The 19,609-nt window shown below is 41.0% G+C and overlaps 2 protein-coding genes across 2 annotated transcripts; one reads left to right on the top strand and one right to left on the bottom strand.

The window, feature by feature from the left end:
• The first annotated feature begins 104 nt into the window (after positions 1-104).
• pdk3b (pyruvate dehydrogenase kinase, isozyme 3b) lies at positions 105-7,425 on the top strand. Its single transcript, XM_063203389.1, has 11 exons — positions 105-442; positions 1,513-1,654; positions 2,060-2,131; positions 2,547-2,731; positions 3,338-3,421; positions 3,954-4,031; positions 4,401-4,477; positions 4,767-4,868; positions 5,129-5,242; positions 5,829-5,942; positions 6,519-7,425. Exons 1-11 carry the CDS (start codon positions 340-342, stop codon positions 6,654-6,656), a joined length of 1,209 nt encoding a protein of 402 aa, XP_063059459.1. The 5' UTR covers positions 105-339; the 3' UTR covers positions 6,657-7,425.
• Positions 7,426-8,034: 609 nt separating this feature from the next.
• On the bottom strand, positions 8,035-14,084 carry pcyt1bb (phosphate cytidylyltransferase 1B, choline b). The gene is made up of 8 exons (XM_063203390.1): positions 13,937-14,084; positions 12,137-12,236; positions 11,676-11,792; positions 10,741-10,892; positions 10,078-10,156; positions 9,732-9,874; positions 8,926-9,114; positions 8,035-8,760 (listed from the first exon to the last, which is right to left on the bottom strand). The coding sequence occupies exons 1-8, from the start codon at positions 14,063-14,065 to the stop codon at positions 8,536-8,538; spliced, it is 1,134 nt and encodes a 377-aa protein (XP_063059460.1). The 5' UTR covers positions 14,066-14,084; the 3' UTR covers positions 8,035-8,535.
• Between the last annotated feature and the right edge of the window lie 5,525 nt (positions 14,085-19,609).

Here is a 19,609-nt window from a genome sequence, read left to right as displayed (position 1 = left end):
TTGATAGCCTATATCACGACTACAACTGTCAGTGTCAACTGAACTTACAACTGGGCTTGTGGGAAGCTGTTATGGGTGTGCCGTTGACCAATAGTCGCGCTGGTCATACAGTTGCAGGGTCACGTGTACAGGATTAGTCTCGTGTGTGTGCAGCACTCGATTAACTAACTACAATAAAGTAGAGGAAGACGATGACAACATATTTCCACAACGTATTACTACTTTATTACTCGCAAGGAGGCTGCATCATGATCATATAAGGACTGCAAAGACAACGCTTGTTGATCCGACAGGAACTTAAACTCGTCGTAGAAGGCCACCAGTTCACAAATTGCAATTATGAGATTAATAAACATTTTGATGAAAAATGTCAACGCGAAAATCGAACACTACTCCAGGTTTTCACCCTCGCCAATGTCCATCCAGCAGTTTCTCGATTTTGGTAAGTAGCAAGCAAGCTGTTGTTCTCCCACACTGAAAGGCACCCCTAAAACTTGCGAGTGAAAGACAGCTTTGAAAGGAGACGAACGAATGCGGACAGATAGGACGTTTCAATTAAATGGTGGGTTGGTACAGCTGCATGTGGAAATGTGCTGAAATATACGCAACAACAGCACATAACAAACTGTAATATGTAGTTGACTACATAGTTTGGTTCTCTGACTAGCATAGCAGGCTGAAGGTAAACAGAGATCCCCTTTCGGTATGCGCGCTCTTGCGCGCGCGCCTTTTAAAGGTCAACTGATCCCTCTCAGCTAAAAATAGCAGAACTGGCAGGAACCAAGATTGTTTCCGTACGTTTAAACTCGGAAAGGAATTGTTAAATTCAAGAATAGGTATTGTTATGGCCACAGTCATACATAGTGGCACGTGCGCACATACCGGTACATAAACATAGGGTGAGGCGTGTGTGTGTATTGTGTACATACCCCAACCCCCCAACTTATTGGATATGAACCCAGGTGTGACATGCATTGACTGCATTAACCCTGCACAATTGTATTTCCAACTTTACAGATAGAAACGTAGCCTACAAAAACACACCTTTTTTTCGATGAATACAATGGATACTTCACCCTGGCTTTTCCCCGTTGGATATGCACAGTGACCTCTGACATGCCTGGAAACTTTGTTGGTCACTTTGTCTTGGGCTGCTCTGTGCCAACATGATTTAGCTAAGGCACATGTGATAATCATTCAAACAAAATACACTTTTCTTTGGACACTCTGTAACTTTGTGTGTGTGTGTGTGTGTGTGTGTGTGTGTGTGTGTGTGTGTGTGAGAGAGAGAGAGAGAGAGAGAGAGAGAGAGAGAGAGAGAGAGAGAGAGAGAGAGAGAGAGACCTGCCTTTGGCTGTATGTAATAGTGAGCTATATATGGTAATATATGTGTAATGATGTGTGTAATGTCTTGTGTGTAATGTCTCATATGTTTATGTGTGTATGCTACTTGACTCCTTAATTTCCCCCTGGGATCAGTAAATGATACTCTACTCTGCATTTTAATTTTAGGTAGAGAAAATGCTTGTGAGAAGACTTCCTATATGTTTCTAAGGAAAGAGCTGGCAGTTCGAATAGCCAACACCTTGCGGGAGGTCACACTATTGCCAAGCAGCCTAGTCAATCAACCTTCACTCAAACGAGTGCAGACATGGTGAGTCGAAGATCAGAATCAGTTGTAGATACCAAGTATAAGCATATGGGTATAGCTTACATTTTTGATGTATATTTGTACAACCATGAATCAGTTGATTTTCATCATTGTTAGACCTTCCAAATAGTTGTTAGTCATATTGGAACAGGATCATGGTCAGTTCCAACATCCATTCTAAACAAAAGCATCAGTATAATTTTGTGACTGAATCTCCCCAAAGTAAAGGAAAAAAATCCTCTTCACTTGACTTTCAATTACGTGGTATTTAAATGTGCCATACTTCATTACACACATTTCATACATACTAGTGAATAAAAGACGGTACACACTTTAAGAAAATAAACCTCTAAAATTGAAGTTATACAACCATTTTCATTGTTTCTTTTCTTATGCTCTTCACCTCAGGTACATTCAGAGTTTTGAGGAAGTGCTGCAATTTGAAGACCAAAGCCCAGAAAGTGGTCGCACACTCAACGAGTATGTAAAGGACACACACATTGCTATTATAAAAATGATATAGTGTATGTCTCAGGTGATGTCATATAGGCCGGGACCCAGGTCCACTCCTTAGAATGTTTTCCTGCTAGTTTCACCAATGTGTCAAGATAGACCATGCAACATTTTAGGATCATTTGACCATTAATGCTGTAACTTCATGTTTTCAGTTATGTAACTCTGTCAGCAGATATTCCTAAATAGGCTCTTTTTTAGGCCCTAAGACCAAACCGGTACAATTTGGGGGTGGTCCACTGGTCCCTATCAACTTATAATGACTAAGATATAAAGATAACAGGAAATTATAGTGAAAAGGGCAGCAAAAACATCCTCAGTAGTGGACCTGGCTCTCGTCCTAATAGTCGGTTGATTACTCATTCACTATCGTTTCCCTCAGTTTCCTGGACACCCTGAACAGGATACGTAGCCGGCACAATGACGTGGTGCCCACGGTGGCCCAGGGGGTGATCGAGTATAAGGAAGCGCACGGCTTCGATCCCTTCATCAGCAACAATGTACAGTACTTCCTGGACCGCTTCTACACCAACCGCATCTCCTTCAGGATGCTGATGAACCAGCACAGTGAGTTAGTTAGCCCATTTGGTCCTCTGTTTGACAGCTGAAAACATGGCATGGGTGGCTGTGTGCACCACTGTACTGATCTTGTAAAGGCTGCAAGCCTCTCTGACAAGAAACCTTGTTTGTTGCCTGTTAATGAGACTAATCACACACTAAAGATTTGAATATGTCCTGTCAGAATAATAGATTTTCATATATTGTATATAATGTAAGGGGATGGTTTCTTATACAATACAATGCAATACCATATGCATTTATATAGCGCAGTATCACAACTATCACAACTATCCACATTCACACACCAGCTCTGGAGGCTGCCGTACTGCGCCAATTGTCTTTGGGCATTTTGTATAACTTTCTGTTTTTGTGTATAATTCTGTTATAATTTTTGGAGAATATTACTCCACCTCCTGGATAGAGGCTTTTTGTGTTTTTGTCGGTCTAACTGTCTGACTGTTTGTCTGTCTGTCTGATTATTTGCAACATTATGCTGGACCTATTGATTTAATCTATACTAAATCTTCAGAAAAGATGAACAATGACCTCTAGATGACCCACAAATCACTTGTAAGTGTAGGCCTAACTATAAATCATCACTGTCTTTGGCAGCACTGCTGTTTGGCGATACTGCGGCCCATCCAAAACACATAGGTGGTATTGACCCGGCCTGCCACGTGACAGAAGTTGTCAAAGGTACTGTATCCATGTCCTCCATGCCGAATAAGGATTCAATGCAACATTTTGTGTTGCATTGCATTGCTGATATTTCGCTTCAATATATATGCCTTTATGTACGTGCTTTACATTTGTAATGACGTAACATGTTGTTCGCAATACAATTGCAATGCTTAAATAAACTGGTTTAAATTATTTTTTATTACTGATTGCAATGCATGTCTATGTCATTTAGACAATTGTGCAAAAGTTTGTTGTGCATTGTAAAGAGTACTGCAGACATACAGTAAATGCTAAATGGTTACCAATTTTTTATCCTGGGAAAGAATTTTTCAACAGCTTTATGTTGGTAATAAGCTGACAAAAAATGACAACTACGTTTGCAGTCATTTCATCTCTTAAACGTTATTAGACCATATCATTATTGATTCCCATGTTATACCATAGAGTGTATGGTATAACATGGGAATCAATACAGCATATCTGTGTATATGTGTTTATGTTCATGTGTGCTCCTTGACTATTGTTCATGTTCTCTTGTCTTTGTCAGATGCATATGACGTAGCCAAAATGCTTTGTGAGCAATATTACATGATGGCACCACAACTGAAGGTTAAAGAATTCAACAGTAAGTGTTTTTGTCCTCTGAATTATTTACTGGTAGCTACATATAGTACATATAGGTTCATGTGCTTATATTGTGGAATCTGGAGACGATAATTACAGAGTAACAAATATCGTCACTGGAAAGCAGTTGGTCATAAGTTTACGACATATACAGAGTTCTAAATAAACACCAGCCAATCGGCCAAATGCTGGTGAAATTTCAGTTTGGCTGGTAGAAAAGACCAACCTACTATGACCCATTTGAGAGTATATGTTTGGCTTGTAAAATAAGCATCTACTAGCCATTTTGGCTGGTGATGGAAAAATGATTACCCTCTGTACCTTTTTTTGGCGTTTTAATGATTGTTCTCATCTCCCGTTTGCACCCCAGGTAGGGCAGAAGATAAGCCTGTGCAGGTGGTCTACGTTCCTTCTCATCTCTTCCACATGCTCTTTGAACTTTTTAAGGTACTTCAGTGGGGAAACCATTTGGAAAAAAGTGACTGAGTAAATGTCACAAACTAAGCGGCAGTATGTTCTATGGGTACAATAGAGGGAAATGGGAGGAAAATGCTACATCATTTCAGGGCAGAGAGAGTTAATGTTTATTAGTTTATTCATTTTTCAAAAGGCGGTAGATGGGGCCTCTCTGACATGGTTATTAGAATTTGTGCTTAATATTTTGGGCTGTGTGTGTGTGTGTGTGTGTGTGTGTGTGTGTGTGTGTGTGTGTGTGTGTGTGTGTGTGTGTGGACAGAACTCCATGAGGGCCACGGTGGAGTTACACGAGGACAACAGCAGAGGGCTCCCTCCAGTCAAATGTCTCGTGACCTTGGGGAAGGAGGACCTGTCAATAAAGGTTAGCACCACTTCACTGACAATAGGTCTAGCTGAGGTAATGATTTGTAGTTTATACTGTATATTTGCACAAAAGTAAGGATATGGTCATGGAGTAAAACACTAAAAGTTCATCGTTTTGTATTAATTCACCTTTGTTGCCAACACACTTTTTGGTGGCTTTTGATAAAAGTGTTGCCAACACTGTCTCTGTGTCTAGCCCCTTTCTGACTCTATCTCCCTCCCTCCCTCTCTCTTCTCGCTCTCTCTCTCTCTCTCCAGATCAGTGATTCGGGTGGTGGAGTTCCCCTGAGGAAAATTGACCGTCTGTTTAACTACATGTACTCTTCTGCGCCCACTCCCAATCTAGAGACCACCCATACAGCAGCACCTCTGGTGAGAGAATTTGGACTTCTATTTGGACACTATTCACTCATTAAACATAAATATCCAAGTAAAATAGCACCCAACTCATACATTGTTACTGTCCTTCAATTATTGTCAGAAAGGTTTTTCAAAAAGGTTAAACATGCATGCCAGCGTGCATTTTGTGTATGTTTATGTGCACATGTTGTTTGTATGTTAGCAAATTACTCTCCAGTTGATTGTAATGACCAACCAAGTGTAGATTTCCTCTGGACTGTGCAATGGGATTCTGAATATGGATTAAGTGGCTGCTCTTGCCCTCTGTGTCATACAGCTCTGTCATGCTGACTCACTCTGGCATCCTATTATTTTCCATCTCTGCTGCAGGGGTGTGTGTGTGTGTGTGTGTGTGTGTGTGTGTGTGTGTGTGTGTGTGTGTGTGTGTGTGTGTGTGTGTGATCTGCCTAATTGCTGAATGTTTGCAAGTGGGTGTTATACAGTATGTTTAATCTGTCGTGCAATGTATTATATTGCTTTGTGTATTTGTGTATGCTGCTGGACACCTTGATTTCCATCGTGATTAATAAAGTTACTGTACTCTACTGTACTTGTTCAGGCTGGATTTGGCTACGGCCTGCCTATCTCCAGGCTCTATGCACGCTACTTCCAGGGCGACCTGAATCTTTACTCCATGGAGGGAGTTGGGACAGATGCAGTCATATACCTAAAGGTGATAAATATCCTTGTGGTAGAGAGCGTTTTTGACTATGACCAGGCTCTGTAAGATACATTGAAAATTGAATGTGAATTACTCACATTTGCTTAAAAAAAGGACAATTTTGACAAATATCTTTCTACTGTAGAGTGGTTCTCACTATGACAAGGTTCTGTAAGATACACTGTAATTGAGTGTTAATTACTTGAATTTGCATAAAGAATAATTCCTTTTAATTTCACCATGTAGTGGTATTGTTCACACTACCCTTGACTTGTCAGTATCTGACAATGTAGCACTTTTGTGTTTGCCCTTTTCCAATATCCTGGTCTTTCTAATGGGGGCATGGGTGTATTTACATGTTACATTTACATTAAAGGCTTTTTAATACTCGAAATAGCATCCCTAAGAATGGCCAGGATCTCAGAAAGCTCTGAACAAAGAACAAATTCTGAAGATAACCATACAGTATCATCTAACAACTTACAGTACCTGGCAGATGATGGTAGTAATACAGTTTTCTTAATCTAATATTGAGTGCACAATTTATGTTAACATATGTCTCTGTTGTTGTGATATGAATATCTCCAGGCACTGTCGAGTGAGTCGTTCGAGCGTCTTCCCGTCTTCAACAAGTCGGCATTGCGACACTACCAGACGGGGCCTGAGGCGGACGACTGGAGCAACCCCACCAGCGGCACTCAAGTGCCCAAGTACAAGTCAAAATGAGAGGTGCTAAGCTGACTTATTTATGCTTTATATATATTTAAGTTATTTATACAGTTGTTTATGCACTTGTGTTATGTCACATGTTACAACAATACGCACTGCCTGTTTGTTACAGTACAAAAAATGTGTTGGGTGTTTCAAGTGGATAAGAATGCTAAACCTGGAGAGCCAGGTTATAGAATGCTGCCATAACTATTATGATAAGAGAAGTGTTTTGTTGAATTTAAAAGGCCAATGGATAGCAGGAAGAAAGACTTAACTGCTATGTCTTACATTTAAAAAGACACTGAAGTACTGTATGTTGACATTTATGAAAAGTTAGTAATGGAAAGCTGTGGTAATGGAAAGAAAGCATTGTTGTTGAATTTCTGATTTCCTGATAGGCCTACAGCTTTTATTATCTGAGTGAGTTTGTTTTGTATTATATTGTCTTGAATTCTTTTTTGTTTGTCTGAACGCACATTGAAAAAAAGTGGCTCTAACTCTACCAAAGCCTTAGTTGCAAACAATGTTTTATAACCTACGGTATTTTAAGTGTTGTGATGACTGGAACAGGCATGTGTTCTAGTAAATTTTGATATACTGCTGAAGCTACATTGAACTTTAGAGCTGTTACAGTGCGCGAATGTACACAGTATAATGTTACAGTATGTACAGCATGTGTATGCTCCATTTGTCTTTTACATGGCACAGTGTTATTTTTTGTCAGCAAACATGTTTGGGCTGTTACATTGTCAACAATAAATCGGTTGGTTCACTGAAACGGTAATATGCTTGGTTGATAGATTATTTTTTTCAACAAGCTGATCAGTTTCCATGGTCTCATATGGCATCCTCAAATGTCTTGATTTTCACTCTCTCCAACCATATTCATTCATCACTTCTGCCAAGGAGGTTATGTGTCATCCGAGTTTGTGTGTAGGCTACGTTTGTTTGTTGGTACATTCGCGGTGCGTGAGCGTTTCTGTCCACCAGAGGAGGGAGGTGCACAAGCTATCTGAGTTTCTACTGCAATATTGATTGGCAGTTAATGAATTGTAGTTTCTACACGATCTACAGTATAACTATCTGCCCTGTCATTTGATGAATTAACTATGCTCTGTGACTGCATATGTGTAGACATTAGGCATGGCATATGTCCTACAATCTGCTCAAATGCCACTAAGCAATTTGCACTAGAAGCTAAATGAGTCAATCCCAGAGTCATGAAAACCTGCACAAATGCCAATACCATTCCCACTACAAGCCAGAAAAATTAGTCGATCCCAAATGAGCAGTGAAATTAAGTAGACTACAATAACAAGGGTGGCCTGGCAGCCCCACTACCTTGATAAAAAAGCTATTTTCAACTAGGAAGTATTTGACAAGAAGGCCTTCATTATGGATCTTTTGTTTTATTTGAAATCTAATATAATTCTTTTAAATAACACCAAAAGTATGATAAATAGCTGTTCAAGCAGCTTTACAGAGAAGGTATAATCACATCCATGAATGTCAATGTAATTAAACAATGATGAATTGTAGAGTTGAGAGAGTTCTAGTAATTATGGTGTATGTACACTAGTTTTACTTTTGTAGACACCGATAATAATACCCAGAGCAAATCCTGTGCTGTGTGTAAGGGAAAGAACAGCAGAAAAGTCAGGCTGATAGTCTAAAGAGGAACTTGAGGCTGTTTATGTACGTGGTCCTAATAAAAAAATATCAGTGGGGTAATGCATACTGCCTGGCAACACTATTCAAAACAGTTGCTCTGTCTGCACATATAATCGTGTGTTTGCTATGTGTAGGTGCATCTGAGTGTGTGTGTGTGTGTGTGCGTGCGTGCATGTGTGTGTATGTATGTGTCTGTATGCATGATGTGAGAGCACATTTATTTTCATTCCTCAGCCCCGCTGCCACCACTGCTGGGGCTGCCAGGACTTCCAGGACTGCCGCGGCGGGTTTTGGCAGAGGGCGGCGGGGACCTGAAGCCCAGTGTGGGCCAGTGGGACGGTGGGGAGGGGGAGCGGCCTCTGGTGGGACTGCTGCTGGGAGAGCCGCGTGGGGATGAGTACGGGGACAGCGCCTGGAGCACGCGGCCACTGCGCTCCTGGATCATGTGCTGGATGAAAAAGAGGGAGAGAGAAGCATGAGGCATTTAACTACTACACTCACAGATGATACTTACTGTGAAAGGTTTGAATCCCCATTTGGTCCAATAAGAATAAGGTATCCATCCAATCCATTAATGTGTGTAGCCTTTAATGGGTGTCAAACGAACACTCACCCAGGCTCCGTCGGGGCCGAAGAGCTCCAAGAAGTTTCCGATGAACTCGCGCGACTTCTCCTCCCACTTGAGGATGAGGTCGTGGCTCTTCTCCTCCACGCGGTGCACCAGGTGCTTGCTCTTCTCCTCCAGCGTGTGTACCGTCTCCTTCATCCTGTCCATCCGGTTCTGCAGACGGTACTTCTTCTCCTGAACATTTAGCAGGGACATGTGCCTTGTTTACATGAGATATTTCATTCAGAACGAATAAAACTTAATTACGCTTTGAGAACATTAAAGACATTCAAAGACTTCTTCATATTACATATATTTGCACATGGTAAGATTCAGGTAATAGGTTTCAGGTCCTATCTCCATTTTGAACAGTATGGTGAGTGGTACAGTTAAGTCAAATAGTTAAATGAAAAGCAGTAGCTTTAATGCATACTGTGAACTATGGTGCGAAAGAGCTGGCTATCATGGAAGAAATTTTACTCGATGGACCTTCTAAAAGCATATATACTTCAACACATTCAGGGTAAGACATTCCAGCTTCAGAAAGTAAAAAAACTACCACCAATTTGCTCCGACCAATTAAATCAATCAGCTGATCCTAATTACTACTGTAAATAGGATTTAATTAGTGACATCACCTTTGTTTAGGCCCTAATTAGTTATTATTATGAATAAATCCTAAAGTTTAGAGGAAAGGCAGAAGGAATATCTGGCAGGACTTCTACTTTTTCAATCCGGTCTGTCCACCACCCCTGATCACATTAAATATAGTAGGCCTAAGATGTGCAGTATCATCATGGTTGTACTCTTACATTGATGAATCCCACGTTCAGTTCTCTGGCGCTGTAGCCTCTCTGCAGGTTGCGCCGCACATAAACATCGTAGTCTCTCACAATGCGGGTTATGAGGTCCGAGGTGGAGATTCCGTCTGTCCGTTGCGTAGCCACAAACATCCCTATAGCGTACACACACACACACACACACACACACACACACACACACACACACACACACACACACACACACACACACACACACACACACACACAGGTAAAGAATCTTGCACCTAAATGTATTGAAATCTACTAGCAACTTTACACTGGCAATGGCCTACTTGCCAGCCTCAAATAGCTTAAAGAATTGATGGTTCCTTCTCACCGGCATCCTTGATGTGTTTGTAGACATCATCCGAGCCTGCTGACGTGTATGGGATGTCATCGTGAGCCACAAAGTCAATCTGTAACAAAAACACTTTATGTGTATGCGTGCAGCATTGTAGCAATAGGGTTGAGGAGGGCATGGCTTATCTTATCACATATAGAGACATATAAAGGCCCATGAAAAGGAAGATAATCAGATGAAAAGAGATGGAAAGAGAATTCCTTTTCCACAGGCAGCTGGATTGCTCAAGCAACCCTATTCCTGCCATTATAATGATGACATGATTTAAATTATTATTATTTTTTTTTTACCATACTCCAAATATCATGCCAAGAATTATTGCTGTGTTGTATGGTGTATACTGCTGTTGCATATTGCAGGAGTTCTCCTTAATTCAGCATTTGGAGAGTGTAGCCTCTTAGTGCAGATGGGGTTGCCGGCAGGCCTATTCACTATTTGCTGAAAGTACACAACTACATCATAACAACGTTGCCATCACATTACCATGAGCCTTATGTAACAGATTAAGACAAAGCCATTACAATTTTGGTGACAGTAGGGTTATAACAGGCTCTGCTCTATAACAGGCTCTGCTCTTTAACACTCAAGTTAATCCTACTCTTGTGTTAAATTGCTACTGACAATGTGCTGAGCTCATACCCTGTGCATTTTGAGGAACTCAGCGCTGAGGGTCCAGGGGGCGTCGCGGACCACCTCGTCTACATAGCGGCAATGTCTCAGGGACTCATAGCGCTCCTTGTCTGACATCACTGTGTAACCCTTGTACTTGTGTGTGAGCTCATCGCTGCAGACTGTGAAACAGATGAGACATGATGAGCCACATTGAATACTTTTTTTGGCACTGACAGATCTTTCAGTGATGTAGGCTACAAGCCATAAAAGACAGTGCAAAAAGTGAGAGTATTTGAAATGAACAGTATGGGATAGCGAACTGTGTGGATAAGGATAGAGGTTTGGTAACACTTTAGAATAACTACCTATTCTCACTTAATTAACATTTTATAATAATTAACATTTAACAAAGCATTTCCATATTTACAAATGAGCAATAACCAAACTACGACTGCACAGTGGAGTGGGAATTAATGAGTTTTATGTGGTTTCATGACTTCTGGTCTTTGAAGGAGAAACTTCCAGCGCCGATGCCACTGCACTGTGTCTGCTGTGTTAACATAGTATTTCTTGCAAATGTATAAACATTTGTATACATTTAGTTGAAAATTAGTTCATTATTTATAAAGTGTTTATAAAGCTGTGAATAGGTAGTTATTCTAAAGTGTTACCAGAGGTTTTTGTCTAATACGTGAGAACACAAGTCATTTGCAGGATTACAGTTCACTTGACCTATATCCTACACTGAGGTGTGTATTAGCCTTTTTTTACCGTAACTTCAGACAAGTTCTGTTTTTGAAGCAAAGCAGAAAAGTGAGAACTGGTGTCTACGGAAAACAGTGGGGTGAAGGTTGATGTCTATGCCACTGGATGCTACTTTTCCTGCTTCAAATGCATTGAATCGAACGTGTCTGACCTCACATGAAAAAAAAGACTTATTGGGGAAAATATTGGTGACCCACCTCCTACTATGAGCTCTGTGTTGGGGAAGAGGTTCTTGGCCTGCATGAGGGCCCGGGCATGGCCCGAGTGGAAGAGGTCAAATATGCCATCAGCGTACACCCTCACAGGTCGGTCCGCTTCAACCATAGAACAAACATGCAAACACTGTTAAAATTGATTATTGGATTGTTATGTGCTGTGTATGTACTGTTATGCTTGTAATGTCCTATTCATGGGATGTTTAGTGTAGAGCCTGGGACTGGGTATTACTGTAATTGCAAATATTATGCACATGTCTTGCACATATGGTTTTGACAATAATGTGCGCTTTTGACATAGCACATGTTAAGGGACAACTGCAGTAATGTATCCTGTCTGACAATATAAATGCATTTCTTTACAATAATAACCTACAACTTCCAAACAGATTTTTCTTCCGTGAAGATAAAAAAAGGACGGGACAATTGTCAATGGCACTGACCTGGTGTTCCTTTTTTGGCCTGTTCGAGTGTCACTCTCTCATAGGGGACGTCTGTCTCACTGCCTTTCGACCGAGCAAAGATGGCAGGATGTGACAATGTCTAGTGGAGAAAAGATTTAGAAATAAAAAACACATTACAACACTTTGCTAGTCTGATGCAATCAAAGAACACTCTGATGATGGCCATTGTGCTGCAAGCCCATTACACGTCATGACAAGCTAGTTATTTATGTATTTTGAAGGAGTTCTCAAAGGATCTATTTGTTCCCACTACACTACTGACCTAATTCCACAAAGAATGCTTCACTTTCAGAAAAGGTTTTGGGCCTGTGAGAAGTGTCTCAACAACGTAATAAATACACTCAAAATAGAATTCTTATATAATGCTCCAGTGGGATACGATGAAGAAATGTTTTTCCCCTGTGTGACAGCAATAGCCTGAAATAGAAAATCTTTCAATTGTTGTGGCAATGCACTCTTGTATAAACATTTATTCCACCAATTTGAGAAGAAGTGAAAGACAAAGATGACCCAGAGGACAGTACTTGGTGCCCAATCCGTTCCAAGTAGTGCTGTTCAGTTTGACCTGGTGTCTACTGTGAGCATGATCAGGTGCCAGACTCATATCTCGAATGATAGTGGTGTTACTACACCCAGGAACATCCCAGGCAACTCTAGGACACATTACATAATGGCTACTAACCATTAACTACCGGTATCAAACACATGTACGAAGATCTTGGCTTTGCATCGAAGACTGACAGGTCATTATGCTGCATGTTAATGTTTGGAAAAGTTGAATATGGATGTTTCATGCTGTCTGTGTTATCACCGCATAATTGTCTAATATTTGATAAGGGTTACAGTGATAGTTCACACTCGGCACATGCCAAAACTATGCATGCCATTGCCAACATAAATAAACAAAGTGATGGTGTGGTGCCATCATCCTTTGGACCCTCAGCTGATCGGGCCAGGTAATTAAATGATAACATGTATGCACCACTCATAGTGCTACACCCTCACCTCAAAATATTGACTCATCACAACTAGACAATGCTGCTTAAGCGAGACATTTTGTAGCCTATATTTGAATCGAAAAATTTAAGTAATTAATCTACCTTTTTACATGTCATCATTTAACCTTTTGTAATCTGTATATGTATGATATGGACCATTGTGTCTGTCATAAATAAAGAATGAATGAATGAATGAATTAACATTCACACAGAAAGCTTACAACTGAGCCTACTGGAACAGAGGCTTGCATTTTGTAATTTTTAAGAGTTGTACAATAAAGCAACCAAATTTGTTTAATTGGAACAGGTGGTTTACATGTTGAAGCATTTAATTGAGCTTTTAATTGGACCAGGTGTTTCATGACAAAATGAACTGTCAGCACAGAGTTCTATCACTCTGCACTGCAAGTAAATTATTTCAGTGCAATTTAGTGGTGAATTGTTTGGAATAAATCCATATTTCTCTACAATATCCTACTTTGAAGAAGGCAGGCAATTCTTAGGTTATGTAATGGCTAGCCTAGGATGTAACTCCTAAGCAGACAGGCCACACCACACCTGCACCTGCAATGATCAATATCCTACATCGTTTGGTCAGATGAAATGTCTGGATAACTATCATAAACTAATTAGCAAACTATTATGTAGGCCTGCTGAGTGAAATGTCTGAATAACGCACTGTTTCTTATCCTATACGCCACTGTATGTGGAAATTGACTGCTTAGCAGGCCTACTGCGCACACAGACAGGCTATTTCCAATTATAAACCAATGTAACATACCTGCCGTGGCTTTCGTCTCCGGCGCTGCTGCTGTTGCTGGTTCTGTTGTTGTGGTTGCCTCGGCGTGCCGCCACCGCCACCACCACCACCCCTGTTGCCTCGCTGACCGTTACGTTTCCGTCCTGCCATTGCCTCCGCGTGCCTGAGAATATGGTGAGACTGAATGGTTCATATTTGTTGTCGGTCGCCTACAGGGTCGGTCGCACTGCCTCGTAAGAGTGGCCAAAGTCCAGTGACACGTAACGAGATCCACAATGCCGACTTAATTCACCTCTGGCCCATTTGGGCTACTGTTATTAGGTTTGTGCATGGAACAATGCCGTCAGTATGAGCCACTATTTTTGCATTGCAGATTGTTTTCCTTCCATGGTCTTTTTAAAATGTCCTGTGATGCCTCAATGACCTCGTTCCTAAGTGACTTATGCGGCCTATGATATGCTTTTTTTTTTTTTTTTAATTATTATTATTTTTAACATTAGTGCACTCACTGTAGGCCTAGCCTAAAACATTCGGGAGAGTCAATACGAAAAGAAGGCCTACAGAAGGCCTACTTTCTTTAAAGGTGCACTGTGTAGGATGGTGGCCAGAGTAGGTATTGCAACTATGCATTTCGTTGAATGTGCTGCCTATTGGCAAATTTCATATGAAATGAATATTTACTAAATATCAGAGGCGCATCTTGTCACCAGTCAAGGTAGGCAGCCGCTGGGGGCCCCCAGCACACTAGATGGTGAAAAACAGCTCAAAATCAAGCTATTATAGCGGCAATTTATTTCAAATTTTCATTCTTTTGGGTTTTTGCTTATTGACACTAGAATCACCTCTGCTAAATATTAAACTAATATTTACTAGTATTTACTTGTAGTACGCTTCACAGCTAAATGCCTATTTCTGGACATTCAAAATGGCTAACATGAGAAGATCCACTACAATTTTCCCAATTATGAATATTTAGAATTTCATGGTGATGTTAAGAAGAGCATGAAAGAGCAACACTTGTGAATGTGATTTAGATTATATTCTTTATTGTCCCATAGGGATATTTGTTTTCACATCAGACTGTTCAGTTCCATCAGGTTAGATCTTGTAGTACACATCTCATTTGCTATACATATAGACACCATTTTCACACATAGACACATAAACACCCTCAGACATCCACATACAATAATATACACATCATATACACTCCAATATACACTCCTCTACATAGGCCTACCTATACATTGGGCATACCTATACATGTGCAGCATGAATTCTGGAAAGAAACTGCTAAAAAATATTAAACAATGCACCTTTAAGCCTACATCACTGTGTAGCGTGGTCAGACTGTCATCTTTGCCCTTTGTACCTAAACAAATAATGAAATCTCCCATAGCCTATAGCACACCTCAGAACACATCAAAGTTCTGATTGTGCAATCTGATAACTTTGGACATAAATGTCTTGACATAGTGTCTTGTTGTTTTAGCTGAAGGCAAATATGTACGTTTTTACTCAGTGAAAAAAAAAACTATATTTACAAACGTTTAACATAAATTTTGAGGCCTACTGCTTTGTAACTGAAGAATATTGGGACCAGAAGAGGTCAGTAGAGTTCCACTGTGAGACTGGTCCACAGGCCTACCATGTCTTCAGATGTGCACATTTTCTGAGTTGGGTGGATTTAATCAAACTCAGCTTATTTGAAAAAAGGTAGGAATCAGTTGTCTGAACTGAGTTGTATGAATGTAAGTTTTAATGGTAAGAATTATATTTATTTTATTAGAGGCAGCAACAGTTGACCAATTTCAGACAGTTTCACCCAGAAGAGGAATTTGATTTGTTTTTCAGGGCTCCAAACACAATCAAGTTTGCCAAGAAAAGAAAAAAAAGCTGAAAACACGGCGTGTAAACCATGCCTTCTCCTTTCAACAGTGACTTATGTTGGTAAGATGTAGCCTACTGAATAGTTCAAATGGCTTGTAAATTTCTAAGAGCACAATATCCGCCAATTGGGTATAGTCCCAAAATTACATAACAAACACAATTTGGAATGTATAAGACCTGAGGAGTTCTATCACATGATTATCAGTGATACAGAGATTTGTAAGTTTGTGTGGTATAATGTAAGTGTTTGGTGCAAGACAACAGTTACAATGTATTTTATTGGACACTGGAATAAAGAAAGCTAAATATTAGATTCACAGCAACAGCATTTTAAAAAGCCAGCAAAAGAACAAACATGAACAACTGCTAGAGGATGAACAGTTGCTTGAGTGCAGACAGAGTGCAGTGACAGCATAGCCGGTCAGCCATGCGAACAGAAGGACAATCTGATGAGAATCTGATGACAGGAATTGTGGTCAGACTAATGACAAATCAAATAAGGCCTATTGCCTGGATCCCTGCTAAGAACCAGAGGATCATGTTCTACGGATTCCCCCTTCATCACCCCATTCATTTTGTTTGGAGATGGGCGACGAGCTTGTTTGTGGAACTGGGGAAGAACATAGGAGGGCTATGCAAATCACTAAAAGTAGCCTCATAATCTGCACCGTTCTTCCTGTGGAACGATATAATAGTCATTGAAAACACTGTACTACACCAGTGTTTCCCAACCAGGGGTACGTGTACCACTAGGGGTACGCGAGCACACTGCAGGGGGTACTTGGAAAAGTGCTATTATTATAACAAATGTATGGAGCAGCCACATCAGGACAGAGAAAATGATATAGAAAATTAATTAGGGGGTACTCATGGCACAACTAAGAGGCTTAGGGGGTACGCAAGACAAAAAAGGTTGGGAAACACTGTACTACACTACTACAACATTACACAGCGTCTTGAGTGACGTGTAATGACTTGGTCATTGCCATTCTGGTAATAGCAAATTCACAACAAGGGCCATGCCTTATAAAACTAAAGGTTGAATCATCTTCACTTCAGTTGTGTCATGTTTTCTGTGGTGATGGGACAATAGTTTGCTTTTCCCATTGAAAATCAGTTGTCCTCTATTTCCCTGCCTCTTCCCCTGTCATAAAATAGTTTTCTCCATAACATTTCACATGTAAAGTAATAAGATGAGGTTAACCTATGGTAGTTATGTGTTTATGCTTGGCTTGTTTGTTTGTGTTTGTGTGACGGCACGGCTTGGCTGTGTGTCCATGGTCGTGTGAGCACGGGGGACTAGATTTGGCTGCTGTGCCCCGGTGGCATGCCGGGAGCGCCGACTATGTCACTGGGCAGATTATCGCAATTACCTGCCAGCCCCGCTCATCCCCCACTTTTAGCCCCATGGCCCACAGCCATATACATACACTGAAGCAGCGGGTGCCACCGTTACCTTCTGGGAAATCGTTTTAGTGGCAGTCTGCAGTCTGTCCGTCTGTGCTGTCTATGTGGGAAATAAATTGAGTTGCTATTTATCATGTTGGCAGGTGGCTTGACGGCTGAGGAGCACCTGTGCTTGTGTGTGTCTAACTCTCGGACCTTCCTAGAAGAAAAAAGGTCTTCCCCAGAAACCTTTTGCTGAGCTGCCTCAATGACCTGACCTGTGCCACAGAGCCGAAAGGTATAGTTTGAAAAAGTAAACATTTGGTGCATAAGATGGCCTGAACATGGGTCATTTTTGTGCACATTTTGTAGTTTTGCCACAACACCATTCCGTTACTTTCAATTTTGTCACTATTAGCACATTATAATGTGTTGTTGTTCACAACTTAACCAATGTGTAGTGAAAGTATAAGTATAAGGGTTGCAGGATAGAGTCACCCCCTTTACCAGTCCTCCCTACAACTCTATCCATGGCTGAAGTGTCCTTGAGCAAGGCACTTAACCCCACATTGCTCCTAACCAATAACCTGTATCGCTTTGGGTAATAAGCGTCCACTAAGTGTAATTTAGTAATTGAGAAACAGGCCTTCAAAAACGTTTAGGTATTAGGTTGGATATTGTAGTAATTGCAAATATAACATATCAATATCTATAAGATGGGACACATTTGGAACAAAAGGCTTTGTCACAAGATAAAGAAGGTGATATGAAGTCCATTTCTGTTTAAACTCGATCTCGACAAAATGTGTAGCTTCTGATTTGCCTGTGTAGTGTGTAGGGGTGGTGTTGGAGGTATGTTGGGTGCAAGGGCAGGGCCTAATCGAGTTAACTTTATGACTCTGCTGCTGGCTCGCGGCCACAGCTTTCTAGAAGTACAGCCTGACCCCTCTCTCCTCTCTCTCTGTCGGCCCACCACTGCATGCTCGCAGGGTTTAATTACCCCCACCATTATCTTTTTATCTCTTGGGCCTGCAATGAAACAGTGGACCGTGCCTGCCTGGCGGGGTGTCATAACTCACCTTTGCGTCGAAGCGAACCGTGACAAGAGAGTGACACGCTGACCGATGGCTGTGCCTGACAGGTCAGTGGAAACAGACTTTTGGACAAGTCGTTTCGCCACGGCCCTGCCCAATGCTTGGAGAGGGGTTGGTCGGCCATGCTCTCAATGTTCAGAACCACAAAACATGGCCTTTGAATTTCTAGGAAGGAGACATAATCGGGCGAGACATTTGTTACATTTGTCACAAGCCGTCGACCTCCGCGGCGCGGGCACAAACACGTCCATCACAGGTGCTCATGGGATGGTACTGGGATGGCGCTTTGTATAGGTTGGGCCGAGGACTCTTTCTAAGAAACATCCCGGCTGAAAGAATTGGGTCGAGCTATCACCTGATACATCAGAGTGTTTTACTTCCATGAAAGAATACTTGGAAAGCTATAATATAACTGGCAGCATGGTGGCAGTGAATGGCACTCAGTATATTAGGGCTTCTGTTGTTGCATTGCTGTGAATGACATGCATACAATATGGTTGGCTGACAAGGGCAGTATATTCTGACGAATGACATGTCCAACCTAACCAGATTACGGCTTCAATGCAGAGGCCTACAACATGTCAATTAAGCACAACAACTTTCACATTGACTGTTGTTATACTGTATAATGTACATAATGTAAACATACACAGTAAAAAATGCATTTTTAATTGAGAGTGGATTTAACATCCTTTAGGGTATTTGGTCTCTGTGTACTCTCTCTAACCTTTGACTTAACACTGCATTTTCTACTGTGTAAGAGGTGATAACGGACTATTATCTAATGTCATCTGGTTAGTTTCTGCTGTAAAGATGTATGATAAGATCCATATAGAAAATGGAGTAAAACATGAATACAGAAATGATTACATTGCCAGTAGGCAGTAGTTCCCACACTTATTTTCTGCTGGGGCCCCCTCTTGGATCTCCCACATACCACATGTCAAAACTTTTGCTCCTATCTTCCATATGCCAAACGTCCTTGTTACTTAATTTCTAAATTTCTTGTTCCTAATTCCTACATTTTAATGTGAAATGCACAAGAGACGAAATACATTTATTAACTGTTCAAGTCAATACTACGAAACAATTTCTGGAATGGTTATGTTATATTATATGAAAGAAAGTTTTTATGCAATCAGTCCCTTCTCTCTGCAACCCCCTTGCAGTACCCCTGTGCTCCCCTAGGGATCCCGACCTCTAGTTTGGGAACCACTGGCATACAGGATGAACATGGAAATGATCACAATTCCAGCACAACAGTGATTTCAGATTATACTGTGCTGTATGTTTCTTTCTGGTTGAACATCCCTCATGTTTGAGA

Source organism: Engraulis encrasicolus, chromosome 7 (assembly GCF_034702125.1).
Source record: "Engraulis encrasicolus isolate BLACKSEA-1 chromosome 7, IST_EnEncr_1.0, whole genome shotgun sequence".
Lineage (NCBI taxonomy): Eukaryota > Metazoa > Chordata > Actinopteri > Clupeiformes > Engraulidae > Engraulis > Engraulis encrasicolus.
The sequence above is the reverse complement of the archived record's forward strand: the minus strand, read 5'-3'. Positions and strand labels throughout refer to the sequence as shown.

Coding starts and splice junctions, on each gene's coding strand:
- pdk3b (XM_063203389.1), top strand. CDS start 340: ATGAGATTAATAAACATTTTGATGAAAAATGTCAACGCGAAAATCGAA. Junction 2,132..2,546: donor AGTGGTCGCACACTCAACGA/GTATGTAAAGGA, acceptor CGTTTCCCTCAG/TTTCCTGGACACCCTGAACA. Junction 5,243..5,828: donor CCCATACAGCAGCACCTCTG/GTGAGAGAATTT, acceptor GTACTTGTTCAG/GCTGGATTTGGCTACGGCCT.
- pcyt1bb (XM_063203390.1), bottom strand. CDS start 14,065: ATGGCAGGACGGAAACGTAACGGTCAGCGAGGCAACAGGGGTGGTGGT. Junction 12,237..13,936: donor GGAGACGAAAGCCACGGCAG/GTATGTTACATT, acceptor TTTCTCCACTAG/ACATTGTCACATCCTGCCAT. Junction 8,761..8,925: donor TCGGCCCCGACGGAGCCTGG/GTGAGTGTTCGT, acceptor TTTTTCATCCAG/CACATGATCCAGGAGCGCAG.